Source organism: Notamacropus eugenii, chromosome 4 (assembly GCF_028372415.1).
Source record: "Notamacropus eugenii isolate mMacEug1 chromosome 4, mMacEug1.pri_v2, whole genome shotgun sequence".
In the NCBI taxonomy this organism is placed as follows: Eukaryota; Metazoa; Chordata; class Mammalia; order Diprotodontia; family Macropodidae; genus Notamacropus; species Notamacropus eugenii.
In genome coordinates, this window is record NC_092875.1 from 301,262,800 (window position 1) to 301,284,007 (window position 21,208).

A 21,208-nucleotide genomic window follows, 5' to 3' on the forward strand; every position below is an offset into this window, starting at 1 on the left:
TCCCTGCCCCCAGATACTAAATGCTATTATTATCGTATCTAATATAGTCATGTTTAAATACAGTTTGCTTTATATTCATTTTGCACATACTTATTTTAATAAAGAGTTATTTGCTAATATTTATATTGATAGAGGCAGTCTGTGGTAATGGATAGAAACTTTTGCATACTATGTGATCCCGGGCAAGTCACAATCTCTCATGGCCACAGGCAGCACTCAGAGCCTATAGATTGCTGAGTAGATGCCAACCTGAATTGTGAGAGGGATTTTCCTCACTGGGAGTGATTGGAATTTTCGGCCATCCACCTATGTACCAGTGAAATTATATACCTTGTCTTCTCAAAAGTGTCCATGGCAATGACTTACGTGCTGAGCATATAAAAACAAAAAAATAAGTCCCTTCCCTCAAAGAACTTAATATACTTCATTCTTTCTCTCTGTTCGAGAGTGTAGCAATATCTCACAGGATGGGAAGCTTCCTGAATATGCTTAAAACTACTAATTTGCCTCCTTTTGTGGTACAATATACAGTATTTAATAGAATTAAATTCCTCTGTCAGACTATTCTGTTAGTCCAAGGCTTCAAATTCTATAGAATGAACTATAGTCTCATTCCTTCATGATGTACTCCAAATTCTAGACAGTGAGTTCATTTGAAATAACAGAAGCCACTTGTGTGTTATTTGAAATCTTAGCTATCTACCCAGATATATACCAAACAATTCCCAAGGTCATTATTTCAACTTCTTGAAAGGCCTCGAAGACTTACAGCCTCCCATAACACATCCCTACTTCAGCATCTTTATTAAGATTCCTTGACCTCACATACCTTGAGTGGAAGCTTTTTTTGCTCCTAACCAACCTCTTGGATGTTGTTGTAAGGCATAGATCAAAATCTGATATCTCTGCCCCACCTCCTCCCCTATCTCCAGACACAACCTTCTTATCTTCCATTTTTCTAGTTTCCCTTATCACATCTATAGGGCTTACATATCATTCTTTTATAGATGACTTCTCTCAGGGTGACTCCCTTCCTTCCTACTTTGCACATTCCTTTTTCTATACCTTGGCTACACTGAATTCATTCCATTCCTGAGACTACATATGCAACTAGTATATTCAGCATTCCATTTCCAGCCTCCTTGGTTGTTATTTTCCACTGAACTTTGGCTTAGCCTGTTTAGCCAATCCCCAGTCCCTACCACCCCTATTATCCTCTCTCTCCATTTTTGGGATGCAAATCACTGCCAGCGTAAGATACTGTCCAGGAAAGAACTGGTCCTGTACAGGTTCTTGCCATCAGACTTGAACTTGTCCCTCAGTGATATTTATTGATTCTGTTCTTTTCTTAATAAGTTCCTGCTACAGTGCCCGTAACTGACTTTTTTTCCTTTCATTAGAATCTTAAATCCTTAGCCCCATCAAACACACACACACACACACACACACACACACTCCGCAGATGACTTCATCTCCTGCTTTCCATAGAAGGCTAAAACTCTCCACTTTCTCTCCTTTTGGATCTGTTTCATTTTGTCATGTAATTTTCTTCAAAACTATCCTCCTATCCCTTCCTCTGGTCTCTCCCTCTCCAAAACTAAACCTTTCTCTTATACTCTTTGTCCTACCACTTGCTACCTCCTCTGGGGTCTTTGTTCCCAGAATTAATAGTTATCTCTGTCTCTCTCTTGCTCTCTCTCCTTTCCTACTCTCTCTCTCTTTCTCCTCTTCCCCTATCTCCCCCTTTCTCTCCCCTTTCATATCTTTCCATGGAATCTTTCCCTTTCATGTTCTAATATGCTCAAGGCTTCCCTAGGAATACTGGTACTCCCAGCTGTTATTCAATTTATCTTCTTCCTTTTACTGCCAAACTCTTAAAATAGCTCATCTGTACCCACAGCTTCTACTGCAATACATCCATTCCCCTATTGACTTCTGAAATCTGGATTCTGTCCCTACCACACAATTAGAATCACTCTCAGAACTTGGCAATAGCCTTTTGTTAGTGTTTGGGCTGCCCAACCTTATGTAGTATGTACTGCAAATTGACCAGTCACTTCTTGAAAATCTTTTCTCATGGGAAAATATTTTCCTGATTTTCTTTTCTCTTTAAATACACAGACAACCATCAGGCTGAGTCATTATATCCCACTGAGGTGATCAAGGAATGAGCCAGGTTGGCATCTTGATAGGAATCCAGTCCAAGTACTGCCACCATAGGCTGAGTAATTGGCATTTCTTCCCATGCTTAATTTAGCACCCCTGTGCTTATCTAGACTGTCATAGTACTGATTTCTTGAGCCTTCACTACCTGAAGATGTGGTTTGGTTCATCTTTTTACTTCATCCTGTGGATTCCATCCTAGCTCCCAACCCACGCCTGGATCCAGCAAGCCTAGTGGATGCTGTTTAGATAATGGTCTGCATCTTGATCATTTCCCCCCATCTTGTTTACTAATTTCTCTTCCCTTTTTCTTCTGTCTAAACTCTGTGATCCCCAAGAATTGTTGTCTCTTGCCTGCTTCCTTCTGTATTTTCTTCCTTGGAGAGCTTGTACACTCACCTAACTTTAACTATCTCTTCTAACTTTTCACCTGTATTTCAGCCACCAAACTCAATCATACATCTCCACTAGGACATAGGATTTTCTAGGTTATCAGGTTAAATGATCTCCAGAAATAATAGCTTCCCTTTTGTAGAGGAAAGATTTGATGACAGTTAGCTTTATAAAGAAATAGTAAAGATTTGATGACAGTTAACTGTATGAAGAAATTAACACCGTGGATAATTTCCTACTCTAGACCCATACTGATCTGATGTTAGCCTTATGCCTTCATGGCACAATAGCCTGATGACTGACCAGTCAGAAACAATCAGAAGAGATAGAGGCACCAAATACAAGTTTTAAAGTAGAAGTTGCAAGCAAATAGTAAGGTGATCAAAATGAATAATAATTACACTGTCCATTTCTTTCTGTCAGTATTCACCTGAATTCTGGAAAGGTTTCAGTGGCATAAGAATTCCTGCTATAAGGAAGAAACAAGCTTCATTCAGCAAATGAGCAGGGTAGCAGTGCTTACCATAAGCAGCTCCAGCACCTAAACTCATCTTCCCATGCACACAGCAGGTTGAGGACACTGTGGCACATGGTGGTTCTTTCTTTTCATTGGAAGGATGAGTATGGACCATCAGTAAGCAGGATAGGATGTCCTATCAGGAAGACAGGATGTATTTAGCTTGGATCAGTGATATTAGTGTAAGCACCCACACCCAATATATCCATACTCTAGCAAAGGACCCTTGGTCTTTGGTACCCCCTGCCTGGGGGCAAGCCTCACTCACCATTAATGAAGCAATAGACATAGGAATACAAATTCACTTGTATTAGACAGAGTATAGAGGCAGGTAAATGAGTGAGTGGGGGAAGGTATCAGACCCCTTTACCTCCAGCTGCCAACATCCCAGGCTCTCAGGAAGAGCAGCACACAACCCATTGATGCCACCACATCCTGAGACTCCATAGTACCCTAAACACAGGGACTGAAGACACACAGGTGTTTAGATGTTAGATGTTTCTGGGAGAAAGAAGTATGACAAGCATTGTTGTTTTCCTTGCTGCTAAAGGACTACAGATGCTTTAAGCACTCTCCAAATTTGCCTCTCCAAAGGGCACAGCCCCAATTACCTCACCCTAGTCACAACCTTGACTACATGCCATCCCTAGAGATGCTTCTCAGTCCCTGGCCAGCATCTCTTTCCACTTTGTTTGGCCTGTTTGTCTAGAACTGCTTGCTGTCCTCTTGGGTATTATTGGCAGTTAATGCTGACATAGTATTTTAAGATTCCTCACTACAATCCTGTGGAATAAGCAATGCAAGGTATTACATCACCATTTCAATGTCTTTTCTTTTTGTTTCAAAGGCCATTGTCACTGCTTGATTTCCATGAAGCCCTCTTTAATACCTGACAATACTATTGATTCATTCTTTGTTGCATATAAGATCAAATAAAAATTCCATTGCCTAAGGATTAAGGCACTATCCCATCTGAGCATGTGGAAACAGTGGAAGGAACACTGAATCTGAAGTGAGAGGATCTAGGTTCCAATCCTCTTTCTGTTTTGTTTTTGTTTTTTTCCTCCCTGTGTGTTCTCGGACACATTAGTTACCCTTCAAGGTCTCAGTTTCTTGTCTAAAAAAGAGGTGGGGAGCAAGATGAACCTCTAAGGTCATTTCCAGCTCTAAAGGCAGCATGGTATAGTAGATCAAACGTTGTTACATGGAATAAGGTGTACTGAGGTTCAGAACCCACCTTAGATACCTGTTAGCTGTGTGTAATTAGTTTGGGGCTGCAGTTTCTCATTGGAGGAATTGGAACAGATGGCCTCTGAGGTTCTTTTCAAAAATCTATGGGAGCCTATAATCCTCATTATCCCAGCCTTATTTCATAAGATGCCCCTTCATGCACATTATAGCCAAAGTGAATTGTTAGCCATTCTACTGTCTCATCCTGAATTACCCTTCGTACATACACTCCTCCATGCCTGAAAAGTTCTCCCTCCTCATCTTGACCTGTTGAGGTGCTTTCTCTTTCCTCAGACTCTGCTCAGTTATTCTTTCCTCCATTAATCCTTTCTCAGTCTCCTCACCTGAAAAATAATCTCTCTTTAACTTTTTCTCCTAACACTTAGGCTAGCATCTTTGCCTCTTTTCACATACAACCTTGCCTTGTACTTTTTATACATTCATTGTGTCTCCCTCAGCCTCCCCTGTTAGACTGTAAAACATTCAGAGGCTGACTTCTACATCTCTATAATTCCAGCTCCTAGCATAGCACCTTGTCACATAGTAGATTTAATTCAAATGAATTTGGAAATATAGTCATTTTAGATGCTACATTTAACATAAACAAGAAAAAGAAACATGTTTCTGGGAGAGTTCTCAAAAAAAATTTTCATTTACTCTAGGATTTCAGAACTCTTGTAGGAGACTTAGCCATCTCAAACATCCCCAGAGTTCCTCACTCAGAACTTTCAAGATATATTATGCAGCCTTTTGTCCTCTTGTTCAGATGATGTAATCAGATTAAGGAGTCTTTGTAGACCAAAACACAAAGCTAGGTGACAGCATACTAAAGTAGTGATATAAATTGTAAAACAAATCTGCTATTTGAGGCCACTGATCTAGTCATCTGTAAAATGAGGGCATTGGACTGTTTGATATCTATATTTCCAGGCAGTCCTAAAGTACTAAGTGGTTTTAGTACTTACTGTTCTTTTAGTGATTATGGTGATAAAGCCAGACTTCAGTTCTGACATCAGACCTGCCACTGACTGTGTGAGACATTGGTCAAGTCGATTAACCTCTCTCTGCTTTAGTTTCTTCATTTGTAATGTTCTAGTAATATTGCTTGTCACTTGCCAACCAGCAGTATTCCTTCTGCTAATTGACTGACTTGGCAGGGGTGTTGCAAGGATTAGCTGATCAATTATTTAAGAACTCTTTGAAATATTAAATAGATGATGTAAAAAAAAAAATCTTTAAAAGAGTGAGACATCAGATAGCTCCATGAGTTTATCTATTAAATAGGCCTTAAACAGATGGTGAAAACTTTCAAAGAAAGGAAGAAATAGTCCTCATTAAGATGAATGTGAGAATTCTGGAATTTAAAGATATGATTCTAAGATAATAATTACATTAAACTACTTAATATAGGCTCAGAATGTTAGTGCTATTAGGAACTTTGAGGATTAGCTAGAATAGCCTTTTAATTTTGCAAATGAGGAAATGAATACCCATAGTCAGTACAGCAAATTAGTGGCAGAACTGGGAATATTGTATGGTTTTGTTTCAGTATTCCCAGTGCATCTGGTAAGTGTCATTTTCAAAGAAATGTGAAGGTTGTCATGCGAATTAAATCGAAAGGTTTAACATTTATCCAAATCACTATAAAACATTGTGATGTAGCTGACCAAAAAGTCATTGCCATCTTAGTTGCGATTGGTTTTGTTTGGGTTTTTTTTGGTCCAGACCTGTGATTTCATTGAGTAGGCATAAAAATTCCCTCCTAATAGAATGAGCAGTTTCTCTATTACTTTAATAGGATTCAGTCTTCCATTTCTGTGACTTTGCACAGGCTGCCCCCATGTCTGAAAAGCACTTCCCCTTCACCCATTTCCTTTTAGGATTCTTAGCTTCCTTCAAAGCTCAACTCATGTTTCACATCTTTGGAGAGAAAACTTTTCCTTAATTATTACCCCTTAGTTGTTAGTTCTTTATCGTTCTCAAATTATCATCTATATTTACCTGTGTTAATGTGGTCTCTGCACTTTCTTATATAAATCAGGTCAGGGACTGGATTTCCTTTTGTTTTTGTATAAGACACAGTGCTCTCTGCTAGGGATTTAAAATAGGTGCTTAAAAAATGCTTGGAATATATGGGATGAAGTTAGACCTGAGATCACATTCAAATCTAAGATTTTTTGATATTTTCACAGTGAAATGAGAAAGTGGAGCATTTTTTATAATGACCATCTTTCTCTTATAAATATTCTTTAAATATGGTGTCAAGAGCAGTAGATTCAGAGTAAGCGACTTGAATTGTGGTCCTGGCTTTGTAAGTAACTACTAGGTATGTTACACAGCTAGTAGTTAAGTCATTTCTTTGTCCATCATTTTCTTATTTGTAAAATAAAAGAAATGGACTTAGATTATCTCTAAAATCCTAATTAAAGCATTTTGTGCTCTGAAGGTGCTTGGAGACATCTACGTGTTAGTTTAAGAGTAGCAGAGCAAAGAGAAATGCGTCTGTTATAGCTGGGTGGTCTTTGCTGCAGTGAGGTTTGAAGTCCTCTTGAATGGCTGTGTTGGCTCTTGAGACAACTTGCTATGGTAAAAAGATATCAAGACTTAAAGACATAAGATGGAATTTTGAGTTCCAGCTCCACTTACTAGCTTTGTGACCTTTGACAAAGCACTTTATCTCTCCAAAGTTGTTTCTATAACTGTAAAATGTTAAAATAATAGTTGCTCCTGTCCTCACAGAGTTGCTCTAACGATTAAACAAGTTATTAATATAAAGCTTTCTTTGTACTATCAGCCACTTTATACATGGCAGGTATTTATAGTTACTGTTGTTATTTTATGGGCCTGAGCTTACAGTTGTAAGATTTTAGCCCTTTTAGAAAGGGAGCTTGTCTTCAGTCCTATAGGGTATAAATAAAGTTCCTGAAAATAAATGAGATACAACAGAAGTACGTTGAGCCAGGTCTTAAAAGAGGTAATGGTTATTCATTAATTGGTAGGAAGAGCGGGAGAGAACATTAAAATATGGGAGAGACAGTGTGAGCAAAGACATGAATAGGGACCAGTTGGTGAGTAATCAGAGAAAATGGAGAACTGTTTACTTGTGCCAAGTACTGGCACATTTTAGCTCAAATTTTTAAAAAATCTAGGGAGAATCAGGGGTGAAAAGAAAATATATTGGTACTTTTCATTGGGGAGAAGGTGAAACACCAATTGTAGGTATCTTAGAATCTACAGACAATCTTCCCACAAAGAATTCTAAAGGAGAGTCAAGTTGTAATCTTTAGAATTCTATGGAAGCAGATTCTACTTGAAGAGGCTTATTATTAATTGAGATGTTGACATCTTTTTGCTAGGCAAAAGTTTTCTAAAGGAATTCATCTACCCTGTATTCATACTTGTTTGAACCTCATTGTGACACAGATCCTATGAGGAGGGAGACATTCAAATATAGTTTGGATTGCCATCAGGGATGTTAAAAAATTGATTCCTGTTAAAGATTGGACTTAGATGATCTCTGGGGTACCTCTCTGCTCTTAGATCCTATGATTCCATTCTGGTTTCTGATTCTGCAAGACATTTCCAATGAGTACTTTAATAATCACCTATTTTTTCCCACATCATTTTCATTTATTGTCTGTAAAATATTGTACAGATTTGGCATCTTAAAAAAGCATTATATGGAATTCTAGATCAATAAATGTTGTGTCCCTACTAAGTACAAGGCAAGACTAAACAAAAAACAAGGTAAACTCTTGAAAGACTCCCTACAATGAGAAAATAATTTATATGACTTCATCAAGTGAAGGTTGAAGAGCAGTACATTGGCAGATACAATAATGGGGCAAGAGAGGTTTTTTTGATCAAATACATGACACTATTTCTTACTGGAGAAGCTTTTAACGCAGGTTGGTTGCATTCTATCCATTCCTTCCAAGTGCGTGTCTCATTTCATTTGTTTCCATTTCTGAAGCAAAATTAATCCGTCATCCAATCAGCATTTAGCATATGACCAGCTGTCACTACAGTAACTCAGTTTAGAATGTTCATAGGCCTGAAGGTCTTGGAGACATCTATGCCAAAGTACTCAAATGTGCTATATTTAGGAGACAAGTACAGGCTTCCTTTTCCCCCAGCTTCTTTCGACAATACTAATACATAGATACTGCTAATCCAAACTTAAGCTGTCCTCTCAGCTAATTGAAATAAGGGTGTGAGAAAAGGATAAATCGGTTAAGGATTGGATTAGGATTATGAAGATGAAACAAAAAATTCCTTATAAAACGGAAGGAGACTCTTGAACAACACAGACTCTCAGGTTGGTTCATGGGACTTGGGGGGAGGAGGAGGACATCTTAATAGCATGAAAAGAAAAGTTAAAAGTTTTTATTTTTTTAATCTTGAATTTTAATCAGAATTTTAGTTTGTTCTTTGGGAGGATTTGTGATTTATGAAAAATTTCATCCAAAATAATTGTACTTTTAAGTAGCAAATTTTTCTGTTTCCTATCAGGCTACAAATACTTATGTTATCTTTTCTCTCTCATCATGTACAAAAGAAATGCATTCTTTAATACATTTGAACCCTCTTTCCATTTTGAGGAATGTCTGGGCTTCATTTTTCAGTTATATAATCAAATGGCTAGATTTGATACATATTTAACATAGATTTAACTTCATTTGCCTAAATGTATCCTTATTAGGTTCTCTACATGGGATACTGAAATCTGTCCATTGCTACTCTTAAAATGCAACCTCTAAGTTTTCCTTTAGCTCAGTCTATTTATTTCACTCCTTTAGTTTCATTGAATATAGTTATTTACTGTTTTGTGAAACCAACAGGAAATGAATCTCTTAAGGCTATTTTTATACCTACATACTTGCAATCCACCTTCCAAATACACAGTTGGAGCCACTTTTATGCCAGGGTCTCTAGTGATCATACAGTTGACCAGAAGGACTGGGACATATCTCTTTTACTAAAAATTAAATGGAATAGTTCAGAAAAGTACTCTTAGCATGCATGTCAAACCCACCATAAACTTAGTAGAAAAATATACATAAAAGACTGTTTTAGGACACTTCACTTAGGGGAATGGGAAGGAGAATTGACCCCAAGAAACCATCAGTAAGATAAATACTGGTCCAATAATTGATATGTTTTGCCTTGAGAAGAGATGAAAAGGAAAGTTAATTGTATGTTGTTCACAGCAACACAAATTTAGCTGTGTCCATCCCTCCACCTCATTCCCAAGGGAACTTGATTGGAAGAGATTCATCACTATATTGCATAAAAGGCATGGGTTGAGGGTGGTCTGTGTTCTGAAGCCAAATAAAAATGTTTGGTTTATCCCTTCTGATTCATTTCTTCCCCCATTCACATGGATAATGCTCATTTATGTGGTATCAACCACTCTGTGTCACCAGCGTAGCTCAGTGCTCATAGAGGCAAAGCACATGAGAGTTATGTTTAGAATTTAATCCCAGCTTCAGCGAATGTGAGGATGTGGGAGGAATACACAAAGAAATAGTCTGAGGAGTGTGCTGTTATTTGCTTTGTTTTTCATTTATTTATTTAGAATTGCATGAAGGTCTTAAAAGGCACATTAGAACGAATGTTGAAGAATAAGATAAAGGCAAAAGAGGGAAGAACCTGTTTATCAGGCTACCCCCACAACCTCTCCCAGTTCCATTGAATTTGGGGTTGAATTAGCCTCAGCCCCACAACTGCCACATTCTCTGCTTACCCTTTCACACCCAAATACTTGCCTCAGAAGCAGTTATACCTAGTTGGCCAAAATAACAATGTAGTTGTAGGTAATTTTGAGACCTTTCATTGTCCTGAGCTTTCTCCCTTTTATTTCTTTTTCTTTACCTCAGTCTATGATTCTAAGTTCCTTTATCTTTTTCATAATCATCTTTTAATTCAGATACAAGTGGGTGTTCACTTGGTTTGGAGGTAATGTGAAATGCCAAGTACAAGGAAGAAAAAATGGTGACATTTTACATTAAGGAGATTGATTTAGAGGCAGGTGTTCTCAGTTATAATTTGGGTATTTGGAGGCTAACAATTATGTAAGTTAGTGAGAAGAGAGTAATTTGCATTTTTGCTTTGTTTGGGGCACAAAGGTATAGAAATGGGAGCAAGGTATGACTAATGCCAGCGTGTCCTGATGGAGTCAGTCACACCAGTATTCTTAGAAAATTCATTTAGAGTTGGGGCCATGAATTGCATGTATGTATGTGTGCATGCACATTTATAACATATATTCAGTTGAACTTGTGATTTCATTAGTTATAAAGGACTCCTGGCAAGGGAGATCAATACCTGCTCTGCAACTTTGTTATGTTAAGGAGTTGCTTGAGGAAGAAGGACTTGAATCCAGGTCTTCCTGACTCTGAGACAAGCATTCTATCCAGTATGCCACACTGCTTCCAGTCCAGCCCTAAGAGATATCATCAAGGGAAGTAATTCCTATAGAGAAGAGGCTAGCTGCCCCCACCAGCTTCCAACCAGCTATCAACCAATTGCAGTACAGGAGAGGATAACTAGCCTAGCTGAATCAACAAGGCATTCCGATGGAGAGATGGGAAAGCAGCATGTGACAGACAAGTCAAACCATCACTGTCATTTTTGACCACCATCTCTCCATAGACCTTGATGGGGACAGACCAGGACCCTGAGTCTAGAAGCCTTAGGAATATCAGTGCTTCCAGAGCAGTGCCCCCAGCCATGATCCTGAGAAGCAGCCCCAGTGATGATGCATCCTGCAGGCCTTGGAGCACAGCTACTGGAGACCCAGAAAAGAAAGTTCTTGCTACCAAAGTCCTCGGTACTATCAGATGGTGCCTGATTAGAAACTGATCTGATTTTGTCAATGGAAATAACATTAAGAAAGAGACACTAGTATCTGCTTTGTCACTGCACCTGACAACCATGAGATCTTTCCATCTGACATGGAGCTGAAATCTTCCATGTATTGTCTCCATCACTAGAATGTAAGCTCCTTCAGAGCAGAGACTACATTTACTTTTTTCTTTGCATCCCCAGTGCCTAGCATAATACTTTGAACATGAGTCCTTAATAAATGTTTTATTCATTCATTTTGTGAGAGAGGATCAAGTGTTTTTGGTATAAATTTTCCTCACACTTTTGAGGTGTCTCTTAGAGTTCAGAGTGTAACATTTCCTAAATGATGTTACCAAAGCTAATGTATTACAGTAAAATATAATGAATGGAAAGCACTGAACATGGGTCCAGCCTGGGCTCTGAACTCAGCTTTGCCTCCACCTCATTGGCTTTGATCAAGTCGACTTACCTCTTTGAGCTCAGTTTTATTCGTTGGAAAAATAGGAAAATGGGATAAGATCATCTTTAAGTTTCTTCCTATGCTGATAATATAGTTCATTATGAGATAGGAAAGAAGCTGGATGAAATGATCTTGAGGTTCTTTCCTGTGGTAAAATTTGATCTCAACATGTGATGGGGGATTGTGGTGCAGTGTGAAAGGTGCCAGTTTGGAGTTCAAATTCTGAGTGCTTAGCACATTTGTTGTTTTTAGTCATTTTTTTCAGTCGTGTCCATCTCTCCATGACCCCATTTGGGGTTTTCTTGGAAGAGATACTGGGGTGGTTTGTTGCGTCTTTCTTCAGCTCATTTTACAGAAGAGAAGCTTTGGCAAGCAGGGTTAAATGACTTGCCCAGGGTCACACAGCTGCTAAGTGTCTGAGGCCAGATTTGAATTCAGGAAGATGAGTCTTCCTGACCCCAGGCCTGGCATTCTATCCATTGAGCCACCTAGATTAGCATATAGTATATACCTAATAAATGCTAATCAACTGACTGACTGCTTCTTACCTCTGTAATATTAGACAAGTGGCTTAAACTCCCTGATCCTGTTTTCTCCTTAGTAAAACAAGAGACCTGGATTTAGATGACCTCTGAGGCACCTTCCAGCTCTAGATATAGGATCTCTTTTTAAAATTTTGTCCTTTAGATCTACCACATGAATATATACCAAGGTAGTTTTCTCATTTCTGTCCCCTCTCTTGCAGTTTAATTCATTTACCCTTCAGGAACATGTTTTCCTTCTTTCTGCTACATAGTGGGATATTTTGAAATGCCAAGAAATCTTACTATCACCATATAAAGTGATAAAGCAGCTACAGGAATAACACTGGTCTATGGGCTCAGGACCTTAGCCAATAGAGCTGGCCTATTGGACACTAGGCAATAGCAGAACTTCTGGGGGGAAAACCCTAAGAAACAAGATCCAGATCTCCCCTCTGATACTTATTACTTAGTGACTTTGGGAAAATTACTTAATCTCCTTGGGTCTCAGTTTCTTCAACTATGAAATGAAAAGATTGGATTTGATGGCTTGAGAGGGCTCTTCCAGCCCTAGATCTATAATCCTGTAATTTTCTGATATCTTTTTTTTTTCTAGTCTCCTTGGGAGCATTGGTAGAAGAAACCTATTGCATTTGTCCTAGCTGTACATTTATACTTAATATACTTAAATTCAAATTCAGTGCATATTTATTAAACCCCTACTCGTGTGCAAGTTATTGTGTTATGGCTAGGGATATAGTGATAAAAAATGTTGTCATATGTTGCAAGTTAGTAATAAAAGCATTCTTAAAAGTCATTCAAGTGAACAAGTCACAAATCATAAGAACAAGGCTCACCATCTTACAAATCCTGAGATAGAAAGTACATTGTTTAATTGGTTTAATGCATAGGTCAGCAAACTACAACACACTAAGGGCCTCCTGCTTATTTCAGTACAGCCCGGGAGCTAAGAATGATTCTTACATTTTTAACACAATAAAATTTGTTTAAAAAACATTCTTAGCTATAGAGCATACAAAAACAGGAAGCCAGGCAGATTTGGCCTAGAAGCTGAGGTTTAGTGTTCCCAGGTTTAATGGAAAAGAGCATCAGAATGAGAATCAGGAGATCTAGAATCTAATACTCATTCTGCTACTAACTCTATGGTAGGTATTACTGTCACCATTTTACTTACATATGAGGAAATATGAAGCTCCAAAAGGTTAAAGGGATTTCTCTGAAATAGTGTTGGCAAGCACGAAAACTGCCACTGTATGCTAAAACTTCCGATTCCAAGTCCAGTGCCATTTCTACCACATCTTACTACTTTTTTCTCAAAAAATAGATGTTACTTTGAAAATTTTGTGCATTTTTTCCTTAGAATCATAAGATCTAGATATGGAGGGGATTTTAGAGAACATCTAGTCCATTTTACAGGTAAGGAAAGAGATCAGAGAGGAAGTTGAATGTTTTATGATCTAATCGTTCAAACTTTAGCAAAAGGGCCAAATTTGCAAACAGCACTTAAGTCTTACAACAGACTTAAAATAGGGATCAATTTTTTTAGCTAATATTGCTACAGGACAATAGTTGAACACGTAACTGCGTTTTATATACTCACCTCATCTTCATTCTTATCTTTTATAGGCACTGCTATGTGGATATTTGTTAGCAATGACGGATGTGGAAACTACGTATGCAGATTTTATTGCTTCGGGAAGAACCGGTAGAAGGAATGCCATTCACGATATCATCGTGACTACTTCTACCACCAACACCAGTGATGTCTCCCTTAAGCTATCTGACCTTGATATCAACAAGCCTGGTGAGTGATGTGTGTTTGAGGGAGCAAGGGAATCTTTTTTGGAAGTTGGGGATTTAAGGAATTTGGTAAATATGGTGGTCATAGTCAGGCCAGTTCAGACACACATATGTTTGTAGGATGATTGAAATATGCTTATGGGACTTGCTTGAATGTGAAAAGCAGCATGTGAACACAAGCTTAAATAAAAGAATTCTGCTGTTTTTTTATGATTCTGGACAAAGGTAAGTGTCCAGTTTTGACTTCTTAGTCATTACCACTCTATTTTTAACATAGATTTTGGTGGTTTTTTCTCATATCACTTACATTTCCCAATGGTTCCTTTTCCATTCATCTTCCCAGAGAACCATCTGTTACAACAAAAAAAAAGAGGAAAAAAATAACAATTTAGTCCCCCCAAAAGTTTCATTTTATATGCAGTCTACCACATCTATAGTCCCCAATCTAAGCAGAGGAGCAGTGGGAAGGTCATTTCTCACATCTGCTTTGGAGCTGAACTTGGTAATTAATTCTTTAACAGCCTTCAGTTTCTTTTGTTCTTTTCCTTATAATTGTTGTTATTGTGTAAAGGATGTTGTTTCCCTGATTCTACTTATATCATTTTGCAACAGCTCATATAAATTTTCTTGTGCTTCTCTATATTCATTGTGGTAATCATTCCTTAGACTTAGTACATTCATATTTCTGTTACGTGAATGTAAAAGAGATTTAGCCAAGCCCAATTTGATGGGCATCTACATTTTTACCCCAGTTCTTTGCTGCTCTGAATATTTTAGAACATATGGGGCCTTTTTTGTCATTAACTTCCTTTATTCCAGTGATCTACGGAAGTCGTCCTAAGGTCATACTAATTTCTGAGCCTCATTGTATGCATTCTGTCTACAGGAATGTTGTGTGGTATGTTTTTGGATGTTTCAAGGGTAGAAATGGAAGAATAGTACATTCCGTGATTCTAGGGTAATTATGGTAATTGGACATTTTATCCAATTTATCAGAACTTCCTAACCTTGGAGTTCCTATTTTTTCAGTATTAATATGCAGCTTGACTCTACTGGAAAGTAGTAGAAATCCAGACATCATGCTCACTGAGGGAAAGGTTCCATCCCCCGAATCATAGTCTCAAAGCCTCAATTTACTACAGCTATTCTAGCCCATGCTGGAAAAAGAATCCTCAGTATAAGAGGGGAAAGGGAACAAGCATTTATTAAGTTCCTCTTAAATTCCATCCAGTCAGTGTTTGAAGTGCTTTATCTCATTTGATCCTCGCAGCAACCTTGAGAGATAGGTCCTGTTAGCCCTATTTTGCCACTGAGAAAGCTGAAGAGGATAAAGGTTGAATGATTTGCCCAGTGTCACACAGTTAGTGTCTGGGGCTGGAGTTAAACTCGGGTCTTCCTGACTCCAGGCCTAACATTCTGTCCATTTCATCACCTGTCCGATTAACTACAACATACGCAATACCCATGTAAAATTAGTGTAGTGGTCAAGAGAATTCTAGATCTAGAAAGGACCTAAACTCTTTATTAAAGCTCACTTCTGTTTCTATTGAGAGTTCTTTCTTTGTCAATCATTCAGTCAACCAGCATTTATTACGCACCTACTGTGTATCAGACATTCTGCCTACCATTAAAGATGCCAAGACAAAATAAAACCATTCCTGCTGCCAAGGAACTACAGTCTGTCAGAGGAAATGACTCTGTGTGTGTGTGTGTGTGTGTGTGTGTGTGTATGTATGTACCTACACTACACTCACACACACATATAAGTGAATAAATAGAAGATAGTGAATATAAGGTAATTAGGGAAGGTACTAACAGTTGGGCTTCATGTGGAAAGGTAGTGCTTTAGCTGAATCTTGAATAAAATGAGGACATATGTGAGAAGGGAGTGCATTTGAAGCTTAGAGAGGTTGGGTTAAGGTCTCATGTTTTAGGAATGATATTTGTTTTTAAAGGAGGGCAGATAGGCAACTAACATGGTAGGTCATGCCATTTGAAGATCAGTTGTTGGAACTAGGGATGTGTAGACACATGATGAGGGCACAATAAGGTTCCTCAAGTATTTGAAAGACTTATGTGACCGATTGTTCTGCTTGACCCAAGAGATCAGAACTAGGAGTAATGGGCAAAAATTTCAGCAAGGAATATTTTGGTTCCATGTTACAAAAAGGCTTCCTAAATAATTATTAAAAATGGAATGAGAGGTTTTAGCTTTTCAGGAGTTACTCCATGACCTGACATTTGAGAGCAGGAGCCTCTACAAGACTACTTTCAGAGATTCCTGCCATCTATTGTAACAGCAAAGAAAGTGAGATTTGTTTGGAGTTGTTTTCCCGACTCAGGCTAGATTGTGAGCATCTGAGGGTTCAGTCCCCTTTGAGCCCTGATGGTTCACAGCTGTGCTGAGTCATGTGGATTTTGTGCCTGCTAACTGAGCCAATCAGGAGCCAAGTCTTCACTATATGTATTGGGAGGTTAATATTTTACTTAGGAGGTTCACTTATGAGAAGGATCTTGTGATTACCTGGTCTAGACTCTGAGTGGCCATGTGTTCAGACCCCCGACTGCTCAGATGTAAAAGTTCTCTCAGTCCAGGAATGTATGTAAATTGTATGTCAATATTGCTCAGATTCAGGCAGTAAGAGTCCTGTCTGTTGTTTTTGATAAAGACAAAAAGGTTGTTGGTTGAATGCTTGGTAACTGGGAATGTAAAAGATAAAAAGGTGTGTCTGGAAGCATTTGTTTCAACTGATTAAAGTGATTGCTGACCCCTCAAAAGTTGCCTTTCCTTCTATAAATGCAGATTTAAGAACCTGGGATAGTAGGCCCTCCTGTGTATGTTGGGGTGCTTCCTAATACATCTATCTTCTTTGGAACCCATGTTGGCAGTATGTAGGTTCTATTATAGCACTATAACTAGATTCTAGATCTAGACGTAATAAAGTCATATCCTTTAGGTTTAAATTAATCAACAAGTATTTGTTAAGCACCTACTATGTGCCCCCAGTTTGTGCTAAGTACGGAAATACCGTGATAAAAATGAAATAATCTTTGCTCTCAAGATGCTTATATTTTTTCAGGGGAGACAGCAGATACAAATATGAGTATACACTATACAAATACAAGGTGATGTGGAAGTCAAGTTTTGATCTTAGGAGTACAGGGAAAGGCCTCATATAGGAGATGTCATGTGGACTGAATGTTGAAGGAAATAAAGGATTCCAAGAGGCAAAGGAAAAAAAGGAAAACATTCTAGGCATAGATGTAAACTGGCTTCAGAACTTGCCAGTCTGTGACTTTGTTTTCTTGGGGGGAAATGCATTCTGATTTTTAAACAATTCATTTACAAATGAACTTTTAGACTGCAACTCTCATAAATTGGAGATTTCACGAATTGACAGTCATTCAGCAGGTAACAGTTCAGAGTAGAGCCCAAACCAGATGTAATTGGGAAATATTTAACACAGTAAATAAAAATTCAATAAAGCAAAGACAACATTACATTTTAAAACTAAGTAGTATGTCCCCACAGGGATCCTCATGAATAGATTAGTCCTCCCTACCCCCATTTCTATTTGAGTTTGGCACTATTGCTTTAAGGTTTCCAGAGTACTATGAGAAAAGTAATACTGCTGTTATCCATATTTTACAAATGAGGAAATTGGGGCTCTCTCAGAAGCTGTGACTTGCCCTGGGTCACTTTTTATTTCCACTCTACTTCACTATAAATCTGAATGTAGACACAACTTCTTCCCAGAATAGGATCTCATCAAAGGTAAAATTTTATATATATAGTCATATATATATATATGTATATATATATATACATATATATATAGTCATCTGAAAAATAGTACTAACACAAACTGGGCTTGAATTTTAATACCAGCAAAATGTCTGGAAAAGGTGGAATATTTATATGGAACAATACAGTTCTTTAGTTTCTAGCCTTGTATAATGTTGTCCTTTCCTTGAAGAGAGAATCATTTAGTGTCTAAAGCTCTTGAGTCATTGACTGAAACTGCTATTGAGGATACCAATTGCCATGGAGGCTGTGCATTTGTCCTTTGGAAGCCGAACTGAAATTGCGGCCCATTTCATGCAAGCCAATGAATGGCCAATTGTCAGATGATCATGTCCTCTTAACTGCTGTTTGCCTTTAAAGGTGAAGTAATAAGACCTCTATGCTGTGAGATTCTATGCAGGCAAATACCCCCCTTCTGTTCTTAAATACTGTACTGAGATCCATTTGGCCTTGATAGCACAGAGGAATCCCACTGGTGGATTAGCACTGTATTCTATAGATGATGGGTTGTTTTTTCATATGCTTCTAAAAATATGACATTAAGTCAGACATCGCTTGCCTTCTGATACCTGCTTAGAAAACGTATGACCATAGATTGGGTCAAAATGAATATAGCTCTTTAGGTGTATCATAAATACAAATAAAGTAATTATTTGGTTTCCCATTTATTTACCCAGGTCATACATTGCATATACATACATACATACATACATATATATATATGTATATGCACAAAGAAAGATCATTCCAAGATGAGACTTAATTATAGCCTTGTTTTGTGAATGAGGATATCCAGACCTCATGGCACATTTCACAGCATCAGAACCAGCCTGTCCTTGAAACATTTAAGCCATTGTCTTCATGATTGGCTGCTTACCAAGCAAAAACATCATGACTAGAATTGAAGACTTAAAGTCTTCTCAGTTTATCTCTAAGCACAATGTGGTTTATTTTTCCCTGGTTTCTGCTGCTTTTCAATTCAGTTCAGCAGCCATTAATTAAAAAGGTTGCTAGGTGCAGAGCATACTATGTTTGGGACTGGGGGAGACAAGTTCCTGCCCTCCAGAAGCTTGCATCCTGAGAAGTAAAAATAAAACAACACAATACCCATAGCGAAAACAGAAGTACTTAAAAGGAATACACAGTGTTCTTTCAAGTCAAGAAAGGAAAGGTCATACCAGTATCTTGTCTTAATTGCCAATAAATGTTGCCCCAATTTTAAAGTGTCCTTCTTTCCCTTGATCATTGTCTCTTACAGAAGGAGAAGAAGATGGGCAGAAAAACCCACCAGAGGAGACTGGGGAGAACCAGGGGGGAGATCCCAAGCAAGATAGCTAATGTCTCCCCCAGCCCTACAGACACAGCTGCTGATGTTCTCACCCTTCAAGGCCTGACTGGAATGCATGTATTTCCATAAGTAAGAGGAGAGGAAAGAAAAAATGGCTGTTCTGCGTTGCTGAAACCTGTTCATTGTCCTATTAAAAATGGGGACACAGGCTAAAGCAGCTGCAGACAGACTTTTCTCTACCTCTGTCATTAGCAGTGGTTGAATTGGCATGGCTAAGCTTGGGACATCTCCATCGGATGGATCCTTTCACCTGATCCCATGATGAAATGCTTGTAGAGAGTAGCACGAACAGATGATGATTCTTCCTGTAGCAAAATGGCCCCTCATAATGTCAGAGGATTTAATTGTTTATTTGCAAAGGGTTAAAGTGATCCACAGAGCTTAAAAAAAAAAAAATCTCTCACCAAAGTATTCTCCCGTAAAAAAAAGAATCATAAAGAAAGCACTGTTTTTAGAACCATGTATTTGTGTTTTACAGCCGTTATTTACAATGTTTTTGTATTACATGATTTAGATGCTCAACACTGCCCCCCTTGCTTATGGAGAAAAAGAAAGATTTTATGTTACTGTGAATTTTTCTACCACTTATTTTTGAAAAGTCTCTCTCTCTCTCTCTCTCTCTCTCTCTCTCTCTCTCTCTCTCTCTCTCTCTCTCTCTCTCTCTCCCTCCTGTTTCTCCCCCCCTTTGCCTGCCTCCTCACTTCTCTTCCTCTTCTTCCACCTCACATATTCCCTCCCTCTTTTATCCCCCCCCCCCATATAATGTGGTGGTGTACACATGATGGATTAAAATGTCACCTCCTAAATTGATTAGGCCAAACACAAAACTCATCAATACTTTGTTATATTGTTACACAGGCCTCCAAAGTATTCATTCATTAATGTGAATATTATCCTAAAATACAACATCTGTGGTGCCCCTGCCATGTTTGAAATAGCCACTTTTGCCTGCCCCTTGCTAGCTATTTCTTCAAGAATTGGGAATCAATATGTCAATTCATGTTTTTTCTCCCAGGTTCGGGAGCTTTTAAAACTTGAGTTTTTTGGATCACTTTTAAGCTTTTTAGAGGGGAAAAAGTCATTCCAAGAATTGGAAATGTGTCTTTCTGGAGGACCTAATTTTGTGTTGCTCGAGTTTAGATTTGTGCTACTGCTTTGATTTTGGGGGAAAACCCACCTCCCAGTGTAAAGAGGACAAAAGTGGAGAGATGATCCCTTCATAATCATGTGGACACTAATCACATAAGTAACGCCCTGCTGTTTGGGCTTTGTTTGAGTTTTTTTCTTTTTGGTTTCGTTTTGATTTTTAAATTGTTAAGATAAAGTGGTGTCTTTTTTTCAGGCCTCAGTGGCTCCAGATGTTATTATGCACTTTTTAATGTTTGTAAACTTTTACTAATAACTAGTGTGATTGCTTTCTGGTATGTAATAATCATCATTATTGGGTTAACAAAACTTCTTTAATACTGTTTTGGCCCCTGCTGTGTTTCTACAGTACATATCATGGTGCTTGTCACATGGAAGTTTTCTGTGAGATGTGTAACCCTTCTGGTCAGTATTATACAATCATTTATTAGTGGTAATAAATAAGAAACCAGCAGTAAGACTCTGGTTCATGAATGACTGGAAAAGAGGACAGGCAGCTGGAAGTCCTGTATCAATAAAACATCTATTTAACCTTCACTTCACTGCTGAGTATAGTAGGTAGTTCTCTTCCTAAAGGACAATTCATTTGTTAACAAGGGCATGCATGGAGTTAGGTTTTCTATATAGTCACAGAAAAGATAAGTACACATACATTTCTCTTCTTGGTATTTTCTGAATGACTGGAGGGGGTGGGGATAAAGATTTCACCTTTTTTTTAGCCCTCATATAACTGGGGAAAACATACAACACAATATGTTTTTCAAAAAGTCCATGGGGACAAGTATGGCGGTATCTGCCTATAAACCCTGCTACAGGGGAGGCTAAGGCTGGTGGATCACTTGAGCTCAGGAGCTCTGAGCTGCAGTAGAGCTAAGTGAAACTGGGTATAATAAGCCTAGAACCAATACAGTGAGCCCCTAGGAATAGGGGGGACACCATCCTGCCTATGGTAGGG

At 38.3% G+C, this 21,208-nt stretch overlaps 1 protein-coding gene across 5 annotated transcripts in view; it reads left to right on the forward strand.

Moving 5' to 3' along the window:
• Positions 1-20,790, forward strand: part of PKIA (cAMP-dependent protein kinase inhibitor alpha) — a 79,351-nt gene extending 58,561 nt beyond the window's left edge. For 4 of the 5 annotated variants that reach the window (XM_072604935.1, XM_072604934.1, XM_072604938.1 and 1 more), the window contains exons 2-3: positions 13,781-13,958; positions 19,018-20,790. In XM_072604935.1, the coding sequence (XP_072461036.1) occupies positions 13,781-13,958; positions 19,018-19,097 (258 nt within the window). In that variant the 3' untranslated portion in view covers positions 19,098-20,790. Of the gene's footprint in view, positions 1-8,532; positions 8,622-13,780; positions 13,959-19,017 lie in introns of those variants that run through there. The other variant, XM_072604936.1, reaches the window with a different exon arrangement.
• The last annotated feature ends 418 nt before the right edge of the window (positions 20,791-21,208 follow it).